This window comes from Zonotrichia leucophrys, chromosome 1A (assembly GCF_028769735.1).
Source record: "Zonotrichia leucophrys gambelii isolate GWCS_2022_RI chromosome 1A, RI_Zleu_2.0, whole genome shotgun sequence".
NCBI classification, from domain to species: domain Eukaryota; kingdom Metazoa; phylum Chordata; class Aves; order Passeriformes; family Passerellidae; genus Zonotrichia; species Zonotrichia leucophrys.
In genome coordinates this window covers 69,302,813-69,325,686 of record NC_088170.1, presented here as the reverse complement: position 1 = coordinate 69,325,686, position 22,874 = coordinate 69,302,813, and the positions used below count along the sequence as shown (strand labels likewise).

Genomic DNA, 22,874 nt, shown 5'->3' with positions numbered 1-22,874 from the left:
TCCCACCATGTTTCTTACAGGAGCAGGTCCAGCCCAGCCCCCTGTTCTTCCCAGAATTTCCTTTTATTGTTAATCTCAGCAGAGTGAAACACAGACCACATCTGGAGTGTTCTCCTGGACTCAACTTTCCCACCAGTCACCCCAGAGAGAGGAGACCAGGCCACAAACCACAGATTGCTGGGGATTTAATTATTAATTTTATTTAATTCCCTTCTTTTTCTCTCCACTCTGGCTTTTAACTCTTCTCTTTTTATTATCTTGGTAGAGATGCAGCCCATCACACTGCAGAGTGCCAGAGTGCCCTTGCAGATCTCCCTCCTTCAGGATGCTCAACCTGAGAGCCAAAACTGACATTTTTAGGACAAAGCAACTCCCCTGCCATCACCTCCTGCATCTGTGGGCTGAACCCCTCCTCTTGCAGGTAGCAGAGAGCTGAGGCACGAAGCAGGGCTGCATCTGATGTAAAATACCAAGGTGGAGGGTTGTGAATGCTGCTAATTGTCCTTCACTAAATGTCAGCTCCCCAGGTTCCTCATTAGCATCCTTAACACAGCCAAGAGGATGTGGCTTTATGCTGTGCTGGGACAGGAATGCTCTCCATGCCTGTTTGCACAGCACTGAGAAAAAGGCAGCTTTTGAATCCATTTGAGCTTTCTGAGATCGATCGGAACCACAAGAATGAGCAGTAATATTCCTTAGCTCTAATAAACCTCACCTCATTGCCAATGTCCCAGGCTGAAAGGAGAATTTCTTTTTACTGGTAGAGGCTGCAGGCATTCTGCAGTCTCAAGGAGGTGAAGTGTTTGCAGGAGGTCTCCTGGCAACAATTTCCCAGTGCCTGGGCAGTTTGGTTTAAGCCAAATCAGCAGTGACTCCACATTTGGGATGATTTGGGTTAATAATTCCTGCCTAACCTGTCCTACATCTGAGTGCCACAAAAGAAGTTAAAGCCACCACAGATTCACCAGCACCCAACTGCAGCAGGGAAACCACCACAAACCCTCCCCAAGGTCAGCATTTGCTGGGAGTCCCAGCACCAGCAGAGGGGAGATGATGACAGGATCTCACACCTTCATAATCTTTCCTTTTCCAGAAAGCTCTGAGCTGTCTTTTCTTTTCAAACATCATGTAAAACTTGTCATGCTGGCAGTGCTGCTGGTGTGGGCACCTGCACAGAACTGCAGGAATGGTGAGGAGTTGGCTGGATGGAGATTTCCCCTGCTGCCTCTCTGCATTCCCCCTTTACCCCATGCTATTTATTGCTGTTCTTTTGCAACTGGAGCTGACTTCTTCTGAGGAGTATTTTATCCACAGGTTTTGGTGCAAGCAGGAATTCTCCTGTCCCTACACTTCTCCAGCAGGGAAATTGAGCTCCATCCTTGTCAACCCTGCAACCAATGTCCTTCTGTAATTCCCATTACTGCTGATGAGAGTGACGCATTTCCACTAACCGGGTGAATGTCCCTTAAATTAGTCTTCCCTGAAACATGGAAGCAGGGAAATAAAAGGGAAGCAGTGTTTCAATTAGCTCTTAGTTTGTTTTCAGCCTTGTCTTTAAATAGGAGAGCTCCACATAAAGTGTTTAAAAACCCCTCACAGCTGAGGAAGAAAAAGAGAAAATGTGTTTATCTGTACCAAGCTTTAGCTTATGGAAATAATAACATTTATTATTTCCACTGCATGTTCTGTCTGTAAATGTCAAAACCTTTCATAAACTCAGCCCATGACCATCTTGTTAATCTTGTTGAGATGCAGGATGAGACTCAGAGCTTGTGTTGAGAAACTGAGGAGCTGGAAGGGAAAATGGCATTTTAAAAACTAATCCAACCTGAGCATTAGAAATGAGACTTAGGAGTAGAGTTCACCTCATCTGACTGCAAGAAGTGACTCATCTGGCCTGGCTTGAATTCCCACTACAGAAGTGAATCCCCTTTCCAAAAGCACATTTTTCACCTTAATTTACCACAAACAAACACCAGCATAAGGATTGGGGGTGCTGGGGTGGCACAGGATTCACAACTCTGCCATGCTGATATCCAGGGAAGGGTTTTGGGGGTGGAAGGAGATGGAGATGGGAAGTTTTGGGGATAGAAGCCATCTGAGTTGATTCATGTCTCAGCAACCCATGGCTTGCACCAGGCATGAAGGAAAGTGCTCACAAGGCAGCTGGGAGCACCAGTGTCCAAGAGTGGACATTGGAGTGGGGAAGAGGAAATAAGATTTTTGATACTGCTGGAGGAACTGGAGGGGTCAACCACTACTCTGGGACATGAGGCTTTCATTTGGCCCCTTCTTTCCTCTTTTTTTTTTTTTTTTTAATCCATGTCTAAAAAAGCACAAGGAAGATAGCAACTGAAACACAGTCCAGGACAGGGACAGAGACACAAACAGGGGTTTGCCCAAGGCTACCTGACCAAACCCAACCCTCTGGCCCTCACTCCCAGCCCTCACTGTCCTCCAGGCACCCTCACAAAGCCCCAGCCACATCCTAAATGCTCCATGGAGGGGATCCACAAAGACAAACCACAAGCTCCCTCCCATCCCTCTCCCCACTCCAGGCTCCGAAAAATTCCCCTCATCTCCAATAATTCAACGAGCTTTGTTATGACAGGGCAATGCACTTAATGGAGAGTGAAATTGAAGAAGAATGTGTGGAAGTTGCAGCTTTTATCTCTAAAACAAATAGTGAATTCCTCAGGGCTGCTGCAGCCCCAAACAATGATCCAAGCTGCCGGACCTTTGCAGGTTGCCCTGGTAACTTCCAGGCTTTTTTTGGGGGCAGATCTTTGTCAAAGGGAAGAGGTGGTGGCAAGGCCACTCCAAAGAGATGTGGAGCTGGAGTTTGGAGAGCAGTGGCAGAAAATATTTAGGTTGTAGAGGTTTGCTGCACCCAAAGGTCATCTTGGGAAATTCCCACTGAATCCAGACTGGGATTTCAAGGAGTTTCCCTGCTCCATCTAGAAGGAAGTGTTGCTGATCCCTTGTCCAGCAAAATGGTGCAATCCATCCCAAATTCTTCCAGAGGTCTTCCACTGGTCCTTCACAGCCCACAGACCTCTGCAGGAGTTTGTGGGGAGGATGAACACGAGGGATTTTGGAGCAGGAGTCATCCACTCACTATGGCCTTGGAAAAAGAGCTGTTTGAATTGGTCTCTGCACCTTCCTGAGGAGGTGAGGTGGAGATGGAGGTGCTGAGCTCTACTCCCTGATATCCAGTGACAGGACATGTTGGAACCATTCAAAACTGCGCCAGGAGAGGTTCAGGCTGGACATGAGGAAACATTTCTTTACCAAGAGGGCAGTTAAACACTGCAGGACATTTCCTAGCAGGAACGTTGGCAGCTTGCTGAAAATTAGTTTCCTCGATTTTTCTCTTGGGAAGTTAAACCCAAGAGAATCAGAAATTGCACCTGTTTGAGTGATCAAGTGCAGTGAAAAGTGGAAGAACAGAAGTCTTCAAAATAAATCACAGCTGAGATCAGGAGATTATTTCAGAACTGAGGGCTGAACCTGGATTTTATAAATCTTTGTCTAATACCAATAGGATTTTTGCCTCTTCACTCACAGAAGTTCAGGAAAAGACCACTGGCATTGTGAGCAGTATCCGGGCTGTTCTTGGCTTTCTCAAGACAATTCCTGCTCCTCAGGCAAGCTGCATTTTGTTTCCTTCTTCTGGGTCAGGTCCAGGCTAAGGAACAGACACCCCATCTTCTGAGATACAAATACAAACATCAGACCACAGGTATTTTTGTCTCTTGATGAAAGGAGGGTAGTTTGGCTTTGGTGGGGTTTGTTTTTTTTTTTCCTTCCTGAAATAGCCCCTGGTGATCTTCAACCCAGGAGTCCACAGGCTGTTGCTCACACTGTTACTCACATCAGAGGTATCAGCCCTTCCTCTTCCCCATCTCAACCCCAAATCTGAATTCCAAATGTTATTACTTCGTGCACGGTCTCACAAGGAGATAGGTGACGACATTCAGTGAAATCGGATTACTGGCAAGTTAAATGATCCCACGCTGGATCTCAGCCCAAGGATTTTCAAGCTGTGCAGGCTTCCCTCGGTCATTTTCTGTGAGAAGAGGTAAATATTGCCAGGGTAAATATTGCCAGGCTGCCTGGAGACATCAGTCAAACGTTGTGACAAATCTGAACGCAGCCAAGAAGGAATTACAAGGTGCAGAAGAGATAAAACTGTCTTAGGGAATTAATCCCAGCACAAGAGCACCTCCTACTTTATGTTTTCCTCTCCTTTGTCCACTTTCCCTCTAAAGTGCAGAAGAAATGGGGTGTTTGTACCCTTTGAGGAATCACAAAAACATTTTGAGGTTTCCCCAACAAGGAAATCTTGTGTCATGTGGAGTCCTCCTCCTCCTGAGAGGGTTTCAGCCCAGCTGACTTGCATACCTTGAAACCACTGACTCCCTGTGCTCTTCTTTCAGAGCCTTACATAAATATTTGGCTGGAACACACAGACCTAGGTAAATGTGAACCTGTGAGCAGCCACATCAATGTCAGAATTAAAAAACACACTTGACTCACTTAAGCCCACGAGATTTTAAATAATCATAATGTCAATAATACATTTTAAAGTAAATTCTTATTTTTGGCTCCCACTTCTCAGACAGATGTGCAGGCCATTCTCCAAAGGGTTTTCCTTCACCTCTGAGACATTCATGTTTGGAGTTGAAAGCAAAAGCCTCTACATAATTTCCTGGCTCTGTGGTTTTGGTATTTAGGAAAACCTCCAAAGCTGGGCTACTGGTGAAAAAGCTCCTAGTTAGCAATGCTGTATGTCTTGGGGTGTCAATGACTGTTTCCATCTTTCTGGCAAACACCAATGCCTTTTTGACACCCCCAGAAAGCGCCCAATTTCCCAAATTCAGTTTTTTTCCTGACCTTTCCCCCAGCTGATGGTTGGGATGTACTTTACCAGACACCCAACTTTTGAAGCAGTCGTGCTAAATATCCCTTTCTTTTTGCCATCAGCTGCTCAAGATTCACAGCCTTGATCTGACACCCTCAGTAATTATCCCCTCTCCAGCAGAGGCAGATTTGGAGCTGGCACAAGTGGGAAGGTGCCTGTACCCTGCAAAGCAGCAGGAACAGTGGGAGACCTTCCTGCTGCCCTCCTGCAAAAGGGGGCTCAGCTCCATGTTTCTGGAAGTTTCCAAGAAGTGGAGGCCATGCTGTTGTTTCAGCCACCATGGTAATTGCCAGCAGCCAAGGTTTGAGAGAACAAAAGAGAGTTATGTCCAACAAGTCTGCTGAGAACTCACAAAACTCCCTGTGTGAGTGCCAGGCTGCTTTTCTGATAATTAAGAGAAAACCTCCATCCCAAACCAGCAATTTAAAGAGACCCAGATGCTCAGGGGTGAGGCTCCCTCCTCTTTGCCCAAGACCAAAGGACCAGCACAGCCCAGATCTGCTGATGGGACCAACCAGGCAGAATTCTTCTCCTAACTCTCTTTAGTTACAAACATCACGCAATAAAACCAAATCCAGCCTGACTTTTAAGTGGATTTCAGACTGTTCTGTTCTGTTTTCCTTAGGTTGCTGCCAAGGGAGCTCTGTTCTTATCTGTTATTCCCACAGCCTTCAGTTAGAGAGGAGACCCAGCACTCTTGAGGAAAGCCCCATCTCCCAGGCAATGAGCCACAGGATATTTTTGCAGAGTTTTATGGGCACTGGTGCCATAAACAGAGAGTTTGAGGAGCTCAGCATCACCTCCCTCCTCTCTGTCCCAGAATCTCTGTTCTACTGGAGCAGCCCAGGTTTTTCCCTGGGCTGTCTTGGCTTGCTAGTTAACACTAAAAATTGGGAGACAGTGAGTGTGTGAATGGGATCTGTTATTAAAAATACTCCTCAGGGGGAGAAGGAGCAGCCACTCTGATACTGGCAGGATTAATAATATGTACTAACACTTTCATTTATTTATTGCAACTCGAGTTTCACAGTTTTGGGTGCTGTGTAGTGCACAGTTGTAGCAAGAAGAGGTGAGGCTGGGCTGAGGCACCTGGAAAGTCTCTCATAATCATAAATATAAATTTATGGGTTTTGTGTTCAATGTTTGGATATTTTTATATTAATTTAGATTATTTTAATTTTTAGATTTTTAACATTTTTCAAAAGTTGTATATTACATTGATTTGAGTTTGTGCAGATTTTTATTTTTATATTTCTTTTCTCTTTTTGTATTAAAAAATTTTATTAACTGACCCAGGAGTTAAATCAGGACAAGAAACCTTTTCCGGGGACAACATGCAAAGCAGGGAGGGCTGAGCCAGCAAACCCAAGCATGTCCTCATCTTCTGAAGGTGACTTTGCAATCAGAAAAAAGTCCACCTTTAACTGAAGGCATCAAGAGAACAGTGTTTGAAAAGCCCTTTTTGGAGTGAAAGTTGTCTTTACCCCCTCTGTGTCCAGGCTGGGAAGGTTCCTGGCTTGGCTGGATCCAGCAGAGCCAAGAGGAGGATTCAGTGCAAAGCCCTGGGCTTATTTTCAGTCTCCTCCCAGCTGCAGTGAGCACTCCTTGCCTGAACACCACAAAACAATTTCAGTGCCTCAACACAAATCTATGCCAAGATTTGATCATAATTTTGTCCTTCATGCTTTGGGTGCATGGCTTCCTTTGAGACATTCTCAGAGAGGTGGAAATTTTCCCAGAAAAGATCCTGTGAAAATGCACATTCTCTAGGGGAAAGAGAAGGGTCAGTGTTTGTGTGCAGGTGATCCCAAATTAATCCCATCTCCAGATGAAAACCCCAAATAAACCCCCAGCCCTGCTGAGAATCCCCAGATGAATCCAATATGGATTAAAATCCTCAAGTAATCCACACCTGGATGTGAATCTGAAATCAAACCCCAAATCCCCATCCAGATGAAAATCCCAAATCCACCCCCATGTACTCATCCTGATAAAATCCACACATTTTTGCCATGCAGGTAGGAATCCCAAAGAGATGTTCAAGTCAAATCCAAAAATCCTAAATCCTTGTTCATGTGGGTGGGAATCCAAAATCAATTTCCAAACCACCATCCAGATTAAAACTCCCAATCTCCCACAAGTTTTCACCATGATAAAAACCCAAAATCCACCCCCAGCTCCCCCAGTCACTCCTATGATCCGCTCACATCATCCTCACTCCTCTCATTCCAACCCCAAATCCTCCCCAACATCCCAAATCCAATGAAAACCCAAATCCCCCACCCACAGAGATGGGAATGACAAATCCCCCCTCAAACAGCTCACCCTGACAAAAAACCCAAATCTTTCCAAAGTCTTCATCCTGATGAATATTCCAAACTCTCTCCATGCAGGCAGGAATCCCATCACCCCTCAAGCCCCCATCCCAATGGAAATCCCACATGAACTCCTAAATCAAATGTAACCTCCAAATCTCCAAGGTAGTTGAGAATCCCAAATCCCCTCCCCAGATTTCCACAAATCCCCACCTCAATGAAAACCCAAAATCCTCCCCAACCCTCCAACACTAACAAAACCCTTGAATCCTCCCCATGCAGTTGGGAACCCCAAATCCCAACCCCACATTCCTATCCCAGTGAAATCCTCAAACTTCCCCATTCAGCTGAGAACCCCAAATCCTAATCCAAACAAAACCCCTCAACCCTCTCCAACCTCCTAATTCCAAAGAAACACCCAAATCCTCCTAAAGCCCCTCTCCAACTAAACCCCTAAACCCCTTAACAACCTCCCAACTCAAATGAAACCCCCAAATTCCTCCATGCAGTTGAGAACCTCAAATACCAATAAAAACCCCTAAAACCTCTCCAAACTTCCAACCCCAACAAAACTACAGATTCCTCCATGCAGTTGAGAACCCCAAATCCCCCATATCTCTATCCTAAAGAACCCCAAGCCCTCTCCAACCTCCCAATTCCAATGAAACCCCTAAATTCTCTCCAGCCTCCCAAGTCCAATGAAATACCCAAATCCCTCCATGAAGTTGAAAGTCCCAAATCCCATCTTCCATTCAGCCACCCTAACAAACCCCTTAAACCCTCTCTAACCTCCCAAATCCAATCCCTCCATGAAGTTGAGAACCCCCAATCTCCCCCTCCCTTACCTCCATCCTAACAAATCCCTTAAATCCTCTCCAACATCCCAACTCTAACAAAACACCCAAATCCCTCCATGAGGTTGAGAACCCTGAACTCCTCCCTCACAACTCCATGCTAACAACCCCTTAAACGCTCTCCAACTTCCCATCTCCAATGAAAGCTCCCAAATTCCTCCATGAAGTTGAGAAGTCCAAATCTCCCCCCAGATCCCCAACGAACCCCTTAAACCCTCTCCAACCTCCCATCTCCAATGAAAGCCCCCAAATCCCTCCATGAAGTTGAGAAGTCCAAATCTCCCCCAGACCTCCCATTCCCTCCACAGGTGCATCCCTTGCTCCTTGCTACCCATCCCCATCCCCATCTCCATCCATCCCCATCCATCCCCATCCCCATCCCCATCCATCCCCATCCCCACCTCCATTACCATCCATCCCCATCCATATCCCCATCCCCATCAATCCCCATCCCATCCCCATCCCGGCGCTCTCTCCCCCCGCGCCGGGGGCGGAGGCGGGGGCGGTCCGGGGCCGTCCTGCGCCTCCCCCGGTGGCAGAGGAAGGGGGGGCCGGTGCCGGGGCCGTGGCCGGGGCCGGGGCCGGGGGAGGGAGGGCATCGCCCGCCCGCCCCGCCGGGAGAGAGCGCCGGGAGCCGCGCCGGGACGGCCGCGCCGAGGCACCATGCGGGCTGCGGGGCTGCTGCCGCTGCCGCTGCTGCTGCTGCTTCTGCTCGGTGAGTGCCGCCCTCCGCTGCCCGTGCCTTCTCCCCCACTCCGAGCATCCCTCGCCTTCTCGCCGCGCTCCGCTTTTCCCGTTACTATTGCCGAGTTTGGCGGAACAGCAGCCGGGGGACGCGGGGCGCGCACCCGCAACCCGAATGCGGCTTTATCGCGGCTCTTATCGGCACAGCCAGCGCAACTCGGAGCCGCAGTGCTGCTCTGTTCTGCGGGAGGAAGAGCTCCAGCTCTGCCCTCCCGCATCCCGCTCCGGGGCTCTGCGGAAAGCCGAGCTTCCCATCCCGCTTTTGAGGTCCCATCCAGCCAGGGGGGATTTTGGGCTGTTCGTGCAGCGGTCCAGGTGGTGCTGCACCCGCGGAACGGGAGGCAAGGGTGGCGCGGAGAGGAGCGGGGAATGCTGCTGGAGCCAGCGATTCCCGGGTGGGATTGATGGTGGAGTTTGGGAAAAGGTGGAACTGGGAGTTCTTGGGGAGGTTTGGGGGTTGAAACAGCTCCTGGGGTGCTGCGGTAGTGTTGGGGTTCGGGGTGGGAGCTGTGGTGCTCTGGTGGGGTGTTTTGGTGGATAAGTGGCCATAAACCACATGGAAAAGTAGCAGGGAAAGGAAAGGCACTGATGCTTTCCAGTGAATAAGGGTAGGGACTAGTGGGGCATTTCTTCCTGGTAATCAGGGAAGGCGAGGGAGGTGAGAAAATAACATAAAATAAAACAATAAAATAAAATATTAAAATAAAATAATGGAATGAAATAAAATGAAATAAAATTAAATTAATTTAAATGAAATTAATAAAATAAAATAAAATATTAAAATCCTGCTCCAATTCCCGGCTCCCAGAAGAGCCTCTGCAGAGCTGAATGTGCTTTTATTCAAGGTAACAAAAGCTGGGGGATGCTCCGGAGGTAAAAGCACAAGTGGAGGCAGGGCCCAGGGGATTTAACTCTGGGGTGAATTCCCACAGCTCTGGCTGAAATCTCTGCCTGCTCCTTGTTTTTTCCTGTTCCTCTTGGGACTCATGGGGTTTGGGGGGCAGGCAGGTGTAAACCCCCATCTGTCCCTGATGCCAACATGGGCTTTAAAAGAGATTTCTCTTCCCTTTAAAACTCAGGAAGCCTCGAGCATCATTAATACAGGCATAAAGTAGGAGCTGTTCATGCAATCTTTCTTGTGCTGGCCAGAATTTAGCTGAGTTTAGCTGACTTTGCCTTCTCAGAAGGTTTTGTTCTGTTTTCCAAAATGAGGTGATAAATACACTGGGATAGGGACAAAATAGGCTTGTAGTGTGTGGACCTGTTTCTATAACACTCTGAAGTGATCCTATTACATCTTTCTCAAAAATTAATTTATTAATCCTTCAAAACAGCATTCTCTGCCATTCCTTGCTGCTCTTAAATTTTGAAATAAGCCCCTGAGAGATGCTTTTATGTTGCTCCCTGGGTATTGGAACCAGGATTTTCTTCCTTAGGGGCCAAGATGGGCATTTCTATTTGCTGAGTGTTTGGGCTCAGAGTCCCAGCAGTGCTTAACTCCAAAACTGGAATCTGCTGTGATCATCTGAGTTCCTCAAAGCCTAAAATTCATCTTTTCTTCCCCCTTCCTCCTTTGATGGGAAGAAGTTGGGTTTGTAAGTGAAGCTGTAATATTTTGGGCATCTTAGGAAATAACGACTAGGATGGAGCCTGCATGATTTGCTGTGTTTAAATTGGATGTGAAATGAGAGTTGGGGATTTCAGAGCTGCTTTTTGGAAGGTGACTTCTGTGTGTGGGGCAGAGCAGAAGCAGCCCAAGGTTGATGAAGTTTTTAAAAGCAGCTCTCTGGCATACAGTAATTTCCTTAGGAATACTGACTTCCAGGCTTGTACATCCCAATCCTCTGATTCTGCAGAGATTCCTCTTTATATCCTTGCTCAAATCAAAAGAAAATCAGCTTTAGACAAGGCAGAGTCAGTGTGTGCAAGAGATGCAGCAAATGTAGCATTAGGCAAAAAACATCTTTAAATTCCACCAGCTGGAGAGAGGCTCAGAGTACCCATTACAGCATCTTCATGGGATATTTTATTTTATTTATTCTTTCTCCACACTGCATCTTATATTACCACCAAAATTGCATCAAGAAGGGACAAAAAATACTTTTTATTCTCAGGGGATCCAAAAGAGCCGCAGCTCAAACCTGTCCTGGGGGCAAAAAAGGGCAGGAAGGGTTTTTACCAGAGATCAAGCACCGGGCTCAAAGCAAGGCACAGATTGATGGGTTTGGAACCCTTGTTGCCAAAACACAGCTTTTCATTATTCCCAAAGCTGAATTCCCAGGCTACCTCCCCAGCACTGAGAGTTCCCTGGTACTGGGAGTTCGTGTTTGTGGATGAGCTGTCAGAGGTGTGCATTTAAAAAACAAACATTTTACCCATTGAATACTAATCCTGACACGGGCAGGAGGAGGCAATTGGGGCCATGTCCCCAGGAGGAGGAAAAGAAATATTTAACCAGAGGGTTTGAGAATCAGCATCAAAGCAGAGAGACTCTTGTAGGATATTTTGTCTCAGAGGAACTTTGATAAGACTTTTGCAAGGTTTTTGCCATTTTAGCCGTGCAAAGCCTTGGATTCCCTGCACAGACACAGTAACACCACCCTGAGGGCTGTTTGGGAGGCTTAATTAAAAGATTGATTGTAAATCACTTGAAGATTCCTGGATGAAAGGAGCTGGAGCCGTGCAATATACTGATTTAATTCCTGGGAGTCGCTCTGAAGGCTTGTGAGGAGGGTGATCATTCATGCTGGTGGCTGGAAATATCTGCTCCCAGCATTTGCAGGGAGGCTGGGGTAGCACTTTGGGTATTGTTTTCCCTATAAAACATGTATTTTTGCCTCCCTATCTGCACTTCTAAAAGATCTAAACCCACCAGCATGAGCTCTGGGGTGCTTTTTGGGGACGTAATTTAGATACAGTGAAGATCCCTCTGGCTGTGCCCCCATTATCCTGGGGGTTTTATCACTCTGTGAGAGCAGAGAGGAGCTGTTGGGGTTTAGGTACCCTAAATTTTGCCCTTTATCTGTGATGCTGCTCTGGGTGGCCCCTTTGCTGCAGACCCACCAGACCAGTGGTAAAAGTACAAGTGGAGGCAGGGCCCTGGGGATTTAATTCTGGGGTGAATTCCCACAGCTCTGGCTGAAATCTCTGTCTGCTCTTTGTTTTTTCCTGTTTCTCTTGGGACTCATGGAGTTTGGGGGGCAGGCAGGTGTAAACCCCCATCTGTCCCCGATGACAACATGGCGTTTAAAAGAGATTTCTCTTCACATTAAGACTCAGAAAGCCTCAAGCATCATTAATATTGGCATAAAGTAGGAGCTGTTCATGCAATTTTTCTTGTGCTGGTCAGAATTTAGCTGAGTTTCGCTGACTTTGCCTTCTCAAAAGGTTTTGTTCTGTTTTCCAAAATGAGGTGTAAATACATATCATATAGATAGGGACAAAACAGGCTTGTAAAAGGAGTGGGATCCTGTTTCTATAACACTCTGAAGTGATCCTATTACATATTTTTGTAAAATTAATTTATTAAATCCTTCAAAACAGCATTTTCTGCCATTCCTTGCTGCTCTTAAATTTTGAAATAAGCTCCTGAGAGATGCTTTTATGTTGCTCCCTGGGTATTGGAACAGTGAGTGTGTACAAGAGATGCAGCAAATGAGGCAAAAAACACCTTTAAATTCACCTTTAAATTCCACCTTTAAATTCCACCCAGAGCCCCCTGAAGCCCTGCAGAGCCAGGGAAGGGGCGAGTGGGGTTTTATCCTTACAGGGTGGAGGTGAGGTCCTGTGACCATGTTCACAGGGGTCTGAGGATGAGGGAATAGATGAGGATCTGACTCTATGTTTCAGAAGGCTGATTTGTTATTTTTTGATATATATTATATTAAAACTATACTAAAAGAATAGAAGAAAGGATTTCATCAGAAGGCTAGCTAAGAATAGAAAAAGAAGGAATGAATAACAAAGGTTTGTGGTTCGACAGAGAGTCTGAGCCAGCTGACTGTGATTGGCCATTAATTAGAAACAACCACAAGAGACCAATCACAGATGCACCTGTTGCATTCCACAGCAGCAGATAACCATTGTTTACAATTTGTTTCTGAGGCCTCCTGGCTTCTCAGGAGGAAAAATTCTAAGGAAAGGATTTTTCAGAAGATACGTCTGTGAGAAGGTCCTGCTGTAACATCTGCCTGTGCTACAGGGGCTCAATCCCCAAGCTCAGGAGCCTTCAGCAGCTTCATCTCCAGGTGGTCCAGGCAGGATCATGCCTGTAGCAAACCCACCTGAGGATGGGCAGGAATTCCTCCCTCCCAGGCAGGATGATGCCCATCCAGTAGCAAACCCACCTGTGGATGGCAGGAATTCCTCCCTCCCCACTGCTGAGTAGTGACACTTAGAAATGTGCAGGTTGCTATCCTGAGCCTGCACCTGACCTGCAGTGCTGTTCCCAGCCTGACACCACCCCTGCACCACCAGGAGCCACCCCCAGAGCAGCACGGGAGGGTTTGAGCCCTGCAGGAATCCGGGTGGCCCGGTTGGGTCCGTTCCCCGTGTGCAGGCATGTGAAATCTCAGCAGCCTCTGCGGAGCTTTCACACGCTCCTGGCAGCTTCCTGCTCCTCAGCCTGTTTACGTGCTCAGCCCCTTCCACCACTGGCCCATCTCCACCTAAGGATGTTGTTGCTGAATTCTTGCAATGCCTGCCCTTTCCTTCACACAGAGATCCTGAGCAAACCTTGCTGCTTTTTTTTTTTTTTTTTGCTACTTTTTTCCTCTCTCCTTTCCCACTCTCTAAGCAACGCACACACAAAGTCATCTGGCATTTCTTGTTCTCCAGCTACCTGTGCTCAGTCCACTGCCACCCCCAGGGCTTTGCCAAATACTCCACCTTGCAGAGAGCCGTTCCTTTAGGCTGGGAATTGCCAAACAAATCCATGAAGTGTTTCACTTGCAGTTTGTGAGTTTGATTGAGAATCACTTGAGAATCAAGAGCCCTTGATTCTCCACTGGGGTCTTGCAGCTCCTTTGGGGATGTGGCACCCATCTCCCCGAAAAACCTCTCTGTTTGACACTTTTCTGTTGTTTTTTTTAATCATTATTTTTTTCCCTGAACTGCCTGGTGGGATGGTGTCCCACACCCCAGAGGTGCTTCCTCCAGTTTGGGGACAGTTTTTTCTCAGCTTCATTGGGTTTTAAGTGCTCTAATTATATATTTGTTGTTGTGCTGGGCTGAAGCCTTGCAGTGTTTTGCTCTGGGGATCCTTCAGGAATACACAGATCCACTGCAAACAGGCAGGAGGGATGTGCTCTGCTCATATGACAGCTCCAAAGGTGCTCAAAATGATGATAATTTTTATCCAAAAAGATGCTGATTTTTATGCTAAAAAGCCCTGTCTGAGAAGATAGAGCTTGGGAGAAACAGATAATCTTCCTTGCTACTGTACAAAAATCACATAAGATTTTTTCAGCTATAAACTGAAGAGGTGAAATGCTGTTTAAAGAACTGCTGTGTGGAGTTCCTCTCTCTATTTTTCAAGTGTTTGTTGCCCAGACTGTGCAGTGAGTGGTCAGGGACAGGGGGGATTCTCTCAGCTGGGGCTGCTGTGGTACAAATAGCACCAAGAAGTGTTCAAAAGTGTAGATGTGGTGCTTAGGGACATGGTTTAGTGGGGGACCTGGCATGTTAGCTTAATGACTTAATGGACTTAATGCTCCTAGAGGTCTTTTCCTACTAATGATTCCATGATTCCATGGCAGGGGCACCTTCCACTATCCCAGGTTGCTCCAAGCCCCATCCAGACTGGCCTTGGACACTTCCAGAGAACCAGGGGCAGGCACAGCTCCCTGGGCAGCCTGTGCCAGGGCCTCCGCACCCTCAGTAAAGCTGAGGTTCCTTCAAAGATGACTAAACCTGTTTCAAGTTACCTGCTGGCTTTGAATTGCAAATAATGCTGGAAATAGTGATTATTGGCGGGAATCTTGGAAAATGCTAATAGTACCTTTCATGACTTTAGGGAGCATAGAGCTCTGTGGTGGCTTATTTAGGGTGACTTTTTGAGGATCACATGCCCATACACACTTGATTTGAGCTGTTGTGTGTCTTAGAGCCAGCCTTAGACACTGAGTGTTGCTGAAATCCACTGGGAACCAGAAAATGCCAGATACCCTAAAGAGAAAAAACCCCTCTCTCCTTCAAGAGGTGAAACTGATGCCTTGGGAAGGCTAAGCTAGAACTAAGACTAGATGGATTCAAAGAATAAAGTAGGGATTTATTAAAAGGCCTCAATGGATCTACCTTGGGCAGCACCAGAGCCCAGCCACGGCTGCACCCAAGATGAACCAAAATGGCCCCAAAATGCACGAGCGCTCCCGGGGTCTCTCCCTGGGATCAGTTCTGCTCCATTTGCACCTTGCAGTTCATTGTCCCATTCCAGCTTCAGCCCAGGCAGTCCCACCCTGCTTGTTTTTCTCTCTCCAGCCCACGGGGTTTGTGCTCCTGGGCTGGGATTTGGGGCATTTGTCCTTGGTGCCCAGCTGGAGCAGGAATTGTTTTGTCTCCCTGCTCTGTGCACAGAGCTCACCATCCCATAATATGAAGCTCAGACCCACAGACTAAAGCAGCACAGAATGTGAAAAATACAAAAGCTGAAACCTGAGGCATCATTTCCCCCCTGAAAGCTCAAACCTGAAGCATCAAAGCGAAGCTGCTCAAACTCCAAAAGCACCAACATCCTTCATTACTCATCTGCCTGTTGGGTCCCAGGTCTTGCTGATGGAAGTTTTCTCACCACCAGATGTGCCTGTTTAGCGAATCTTTGCATCCCTGCAGCTCTGCATGCTGCAGGCACCTTTTCTGCCCCATAAATAACGTGTGTCTCACGCCTGGCTTGGCCGCGGGCCAGGCGCTCTCAGCAGACACTGGTGACACTTTGGTGACAAAGCATTGCAAGGACACAAGGAGAATTCAAACAACTTATTAAAATCCACTCAGTGTGGTGTCTCAGCACCCAGCAGAGAGCAGGAGGGGGAAGGAATAGGAGTGAACCTTCCTTTTGGGCAATGGGAATTCCAGCACTGCTGGAACATCTGCTTTTGGATGTGCATCCAAAATGAGCAGCAGAGGGAAGGGAACAGGCCAGGCTGAGATTTGGCTTTCAGCAAGGCTCCACTTGTGAATAACATCCAAAGTTCTGTGTCTTGGGGCTGGGTGGGGATGGGTTCCAGTTTGGGCAAACTGGAATGGGCAAACTGGGATGACTGGACTTGGGGAGGAAGGGGAAATTGGAGTCACTGTGTGATTCTTCTGCCTTTTCCTCCCACTGAGGGACTCAAGGTAAGGCCATGGAGGTTCAGATATTTAACTAAGGTCTTCAAGGTTGAAGCTGAGTTATCCTTGAATACAGCTGTGTCTTCTGAAGGCAATTCAGATGGGTCTTGGGATGATTTGCCCACTAGACATGCTTGTTTCCATAAATGCTCCCCAACATGGTCTGATGTTGCCCCAAAAATATCCAGGATCTGCCCCTGGAAACACTTATATTGTGTAACACTCTCTGTATATGCTCAAAAATGTGAAAAAAACAAAATTGGTTTTGGGATTTGGACTAACTTCTTGCTGGTGGGTCAGGAGTGCACCCTAAAGGCTGCAAAATGAACAGGCAAATAAGAAGAACATGGCCCTTGAGTTTAAAAACCAAATCTGTGCCTGTTGTCAGGTGCAGGACAGATCCTTAGAAATGGGCAGAGATGGGATCTGAGTTAAAAGCTCCTCCAAAACTGAAAAGGGAATTTTTTTTCTTTCTGAGTCATTCCCATTTTAGATGTTGCTTTGAGGTCTGGTTCATATTCTTATCATCCTGAATAAAATTGGATTAATCCAGTGGCTTTTTCTCTGTTTCACAGGCTCTGTGTGCAGAGAGCTTTGGTCTTAGGCCACATGGCTGATGAGGGTGGTGAAAGGGGAAGGAAGGTCATTTTGCAGTGGAAGAATAAGGCCTCAGTTATTAATGGCAAAGGCTGAAATTTTCTCTCTCAGCCTTAATTGATTTTGGCAAATTTAACTGGAGGAGAAAGTAGAAATTGGCTTAGAAATTAAGCCCTATTACTTAAATATATATTAGATCTATTGTAGAAAAATGAGGAGACAGCCTTGTTAAACTTTTATTCTAAGTGGCTTCTGCTGGATACAGGCAAAGAGAAAAATACCCAATTTCTAACTTGGACAAAGGGGACTTGAAAGGCTCCTCAGAAAGGCTTGGAGAAACTCTGTTTGAGAAAATGCTTCTTTGAAACCTAATAGCAAAGACCACTATTTTTTTTTTCCCCCCTCCTCCCTGGAGTCTAAAGGCAGGAGGGCAAGATAAGACATTCCACCACGTAGGCAAATGGGGAAAAAAAAGAGAAAAGTTTAAATGATACTGCTGCAGGCTGTGGAAAGTGGAGAGCTCTCAGGGTGACTATTATGTGCTGCTTATCAAAATGCTGTGAGCCCTGACTGTGAGAAAAAGCAGAGTAATTTAAGAGATGCTCTGTGCCAGCACGGATCTGGTTAGCAGTGGTCGTACTGGAACAGCATCAAGTAACCAAGATCCTCAAGATATATCTAATATCTACATCTATATGTATCTATATCTATATCTATATCTATATCTATATCTATATCTATATCTATATCTATATCTATATCTATATCTATATCTATATCTATATCTATATCTATCTATATGTATCTATATCTATATCCACATTAAATAAGCAATAAAGTTGTCCTCATTGGACATTTCTAATTAATCAAGCAACAGAAGAAATGTTTAAAGCACAGGTAAGGGAAGCAAGTTTTTTACCACGTACTGAGTCAGTTGATAAAGGAGCAGCCTCAAAGCAGGTTGTGATTGCAGAACTCCAAATCAGTATTCTCATCATGCATTTCTTGCAGCCATCACTCTCTGCTGGCGACCTGGTTCGTTTTTTGGAGCCTGAAGGAATAAAAACAACAAATAAACAAACAAGAATTTGTTCCTGTGGGTTTCTCTTGGCAAAGCGGCGAAAGTAGCAACATGCAGTAAAAGCAGAAAACAGCCTCCTCCTGTTTTATTTTCTTTTTTGTTGGCTTTTACCTTCTAACATTGGTCTCATTTTCAGATGGATCAGCACCCTGATCTGGTTTGACAAATGCCAAGAAATGTTTGTGCTCTCCACTGCCTCATTCTAAGAGCACATAAATTTATACCAAATTACAGCATTGCCATAAACTCCCCAAAATCCTGTCTGGCAAAGAAAAGCTGTGATACCTGTGCTGCAAATGGGAGGAACCAGCAATTCTGGGGCTCCCAGAAATCCTGATCCAACTGAGAGACAGCCAGGACAAAAGATAAGCAAAATGGGACAGGGCATTGTGTCAGCTGTGAAGCCAGAGAGCAAAATTCACAGCCTTGAGCCCAAATTTCAAGTGTGCAGGAGTTAATCTCCCCATCACCTCCACTTTCCCAAGGCTCAGGGTCATTCCCATGCCAAAAAGCCAAGGAGAGATGCTGATCTCTTTGACATAAAGAATAAATTTTCCTGTCCTGTACAGTACACAGAATGCTGCGGAAAATGAAAGTTTAGAGATTAATGCAACACCCTATTATAGACAATTATTTTGTTTCCTTAAAATTTTCCCAGCTGGCTAAAAAAAGCCCTCAAGGCTCTCAGTCCATGTGATTTTGTGGGCTTCTAAGACAGTTCCTGCCCACGAATGGCGCAAATAAATCCCCATTAACCACATTCAACAGGAGAATGATCTTTTTTTTCTCATTAAAGCTTCACAAAGGGTTCAAAACCTCATTTTATGGCAGGGTGCTTTGATTTAAATTGATGTGGCTTAAATTATGAATTTTAATCATGACTTAAAATACAGAAGGAGAAAGTAATAATTTGAATTATTTGATTTTTATCATGTTTTTCATTTACAATTCATAGCTATATCCCTTAAGCAGGGCTGATTCTCCTCATTGTAAAAGTTGGAGATTTACAGCCCACTCTTGCCTTTCAGCTGTGTTTTCTAACCAGGCTGGCACACTCTGAACATATTTGTGGAAGGAATTTTATAGCCTGAGACCTCTCTATTTTAATCTCTAATTTATGCATCTCTGGAGTCATCCTTGGTAATGATGAATAAAACTAATTTAGGTTTACTGGTGGAAATCACTCTTTGCTTGTAGAGGAAATTTCTGTTAAACTGACAAATGCAAAAGAGCTTTTACAATTCCTTTAAGCTACATCAAATAACGGAGGACCTTGGGTACCTTATGCAATAAACTTTTCAACAAACTTTTCAGTTTAGTGCTAAGCAATTCACTGAGCAAATCTCCAGCGTCAATCTGTGATGGAGTTAGTGACTGAAATTAATTGTTCTGTGTCCCTTGAGGGTTTCAAATAAACAGGAATCATTCTCTTAAAATTCACTTTTACTGTTTAAAATGGGAGAGGAAACAATTTTATTTTTCAGCTGTTGGTTTCCAGTTGTTTTTGCAGTTTGGAATTAACTGTTGGTGGAGCAGCTGAATGTGTTTCTCCTTGACTTGGAGAGGGAATTTCAGTGGATAGCTGAGGTTTATGCAAATAACTTTTGATTGTCTAAATGGAACTGACTATCCCATGTCTGGATACCCTGGACATCTGCCCATAGTGTAGGCAGAAAGCAATTAAAGAGAAACAAAAATTAACAAAACTTCCTTTAATTGACCGCCCTGTTTTTTCTCATATCCAAATCCAGCCCCACTTAGTGCTGGAAAAGCTGAGTTCCTCAAGTGCCATGGGTGTCCTGGTTGGGTTTGGTCTCACTGCTATATATTTAATGTTCTTTTTGGTGATAGATGATAAAATCTCCCAAAAATTAGGGAGATATTTGGGCTTGATGGATTGTGGCTCATCCAGGCTCATCCAGCCTGTTCTGATGTGTTCTCTTGCTGATCCAACATGACAGCATTTTCTCCAGCAAGCTTGGCAAATAAAACTTTGCTGTTTAAAGCAACAGAGAGGAGGAAATGAAGGAAAATAAAATAATCCTGAGGTGATTGTGATTGCCACTCCTGCCATCACTCTTTGCACAAAGCCATTCCAGTGAGAGGACGCATCTGTTTCTAGTGCAACACATCAGTTTAGGCTAATAAATGTCTTTGATAAGCTGTAGTTTGACCCAGCTCAGGGTGGAGGATGCTCTAACAGACCCTGGGCAGGTTCCTGCAGCCCTCACTCTGCATTTCCTTAGTCCAAATCCCTCCCAGGCTCTTGGGAGGAGCAGCATCCCATTCTCAGGATGGCCATGCTCCTGAGAAGTTCTTCCATGGTGAGTGGTTATCAAAACCTGGCCTGTAATTCACCATCTCACTCCCAAACATTATTTTCTGGTGAGCTTTCCAGCCAGAAGAAGGTCAGTAGAGGAGAGGGTGGTGTTGAGGAATTCCTAATGAGGATAAGGATGGGCAATACAACCCCCAGTGAAGGACAAAACTGGTCATACATCACTGTTCACTCTCCCCATTCCAGGTTTCTCCAAATCACAGCTTCAGTTGCTGGGGGTCATTTAGGGCAGCCAGTTTGGGAGGGGGGAAACAAAAAAAAAGCTTTTATTTTGGCAAAGGAAGTGGTTCAAGCACAGTGGAGTGGTGGAAGAGCAGTGAAAAGTAGAAATGTGAGGTTGGGTTGGTGGCAAAAGAAACAGGGGATGTCATGATCAGTGAGTGCCTTTATGAATGCCCTTTACTGAAGGTTGGGGAGAGAAATGCAGGAGTCCAAATTCATGATTGAGAAAGCAAAAAAAATGGTTTTCTGCTTTAAAAAACCCACCTGTTTCTGTGTTCCTACTACTGCACCTGGCCACAGGTAGCTGATGGCTGCACCTGGTAAAATTCTGGGCATTTAAAGGAGTTTGGGTGTGACAGGAAGACCCCAAAGGAGCAGTGCTCTTCCTTCCTGATCATGTTAGAAATGAAAATTCCAGCATTTTTTAGCATCCTTGATGGAAGCAGTGACCTGGTCCCACCAGCAGCTCCTGCAGGAGTCTCTGCATTTAATCCCTGGCCAGCACAGAGGCTTTCAGCACTGCAGGACATTTCATGGATCATTGGAGAGGCTCTGGATGGGTGCAGAGCCCCAGCATGATGAGAAATTCATGGGGTGCTTTGGACAGTGGGTTATTTTAGCCCAAAGCCAAGCTTTGGAATGGTCCCACTGCGTGCAGCTCTCTGTTATCTCCGCTGTGTTCTCGCACAAAAAAATCCCACTGCCAAACCTGATAAAATACTACAAGGGGAGAAAAAAAAATAAAATAAGTCAGGAAACCACCAAAAGAAGCTCCATGTGCCTTGGGGGTTTGATGGGGAGCACTGGGGGGGACAGCCATGCCGAAGGAATGCCGGCTATTTCGGGCTGTGTTTGTGTTCGAGAGGCAGGAGCAGGAGGAGGAGGAGGGCTGCAGCTCCACGCTTTTTCTGCCGTGAGAGCCTTTTGCATGTCTGGCAGGATGGCTCCAATCTGATTAGGAGGAGGTTTGATTAGGAGGGGGCTCTCTGTGGGGGCAGCAGGGGGATGGATGTAAAGCTGCTTTCCCTGGGAGCAGCAGCCAGGGGATGCCCCTAGCCCAGCTGGCCTTTTAGGGAGGGTTCCTTCCTAATCCAGCTCAGAAGCAGTTTTGGGGCAGGGGTTTATCTCTGTCTTGGCTGGTCAGATTGGTACCCTGAGGTGCTGGAAGAGGAGTGTTGATAAAGTGATGGGTGAGGAGGAGCAGCACAGGGAAACCTCTGTAGGGGAACTGACTTTGAGGCTGGGTTTTGGGATCCCACTCTACTGATTTATTAATAATTAATTAACTAATTAATATATCTATTTATTTATTTACTCCCATCCTGAAGGGTGACACTCATTACAGTTACAGGGAAGATTAAAAAAGTGCAGCCCATGAACTGTTCCTGCAAGGATTTCAGCTCTGTCTGAGCAAAGGCATTCACCACACTGAGGGACAGGAGAGAGAAAAGGTGCTAAGGGTTTGTTTCTGCTCAGTTCTGACAAGATCAGATGCTCACAGTCTCTGTCGGAAGAAATAAGAAGCATTCCTGCCTCAGGAATTTATTTCTTAGAGGAATTTTTTTAGAAAGGAAATAGAAGAAATATTGGAAGAAATATTTCTTTCTGAGACCCTTGGATCTCCCAGCCCCTGTTTTAAGCACCAAGACTATTCCTTGCTGAGATGGACAGTTATGCCTATGGGCAGATTTCCCCCTTTTCTGCTCAAAAAAGGCAAGAAATGACTTGTTACAGGAACTTGGTGCCACCTGCATCTCTCAGGACTCCCCAAAGCCAAAGAGTTGCAAATTTTCCCAGTCTGTTCAAGCTACAAGAAACTGCCAAGAGTGGGGAAAGAAGGAGCCTTCTGTTTGATAATCTAGATTAGGAACAAGGAATTTGTTCTGTAGTAATAAGGATCAGCTTTTGGATCTGCTTGGATTTGGATTTGAGCTATCTGCCCAGGGATGAGGGCCCAGCATCCGAATGTCCTGATGCTGTAACTCATCTCCATTACACGTTTGGGCTGCCCTCCAAGCACCAAGGTTAGGGTTTGGGTTTGCAAGAAGGGGATTTGCTCCACACCTTGCTTTCCTCCAACATTGTTTCTGCTTCTGTTTGGGAGGGCTGATTCGAATCCTGCAGCAGCACAGGACTTGGTCATCTGCTGCATCGTCCTTAGTCCCAAAATGCAGTGCTTGGATTCCAGCGCATATTCTGTTTATTTGGCTGCTCTGCTGTGCAGAAACTTCCTGGGCAAAGGAAGTTTCAAATGCATCATTTGAGCATTTCAGCCTCTCATCAGTGACTCTGTGGCCCACATTGAGAGGTCTGGGTACTGGGAGGGACTGGTGATGGAGAAGCAGAGCAATTCCAGGCCTGGCTGAGTGGTGTTCTGATCTAGTGGGAGGTGTCCCTGCAGGAGGGCTGGAACGCGATGATCTTCAAGGTCCCTTCCAACCCAAACCATTCTGTGATTCTGTGGTGATTCTGT

The 22,874-nt window shown here is 45.9% G+C and overlaps 1 protein-coding gene across 4 annotated transcripts in view; it reads left to right on the top strand.

The window, feature by feature from the left end:
• The first annotated feature begins 8,666 nt into the window (after window positions 1-8,666).
• The window catches only part of PODXL (podocalyxin like), a 47,854-nt gene continuing 33,646 nt past the window's right edge, over window positions 8,667-22,874 (top strand). For all 4 annotated transcript variants that reach the window (XM_064703089.1, XM_064703088.1, XM_064703087.1 and 1 more), the window contains exon 1: window positions 8,667-8,808. In XM_064703089.1, the coding sequence (XP_064559159.1) occupies window positions 8,757-8,808 (52 nt within the window). In that variant the 5' untranslated portion in view covers window positions 8,667-8,756. The remainder of the gene's footprint in view (window positions 8,809-22,874) is intronic.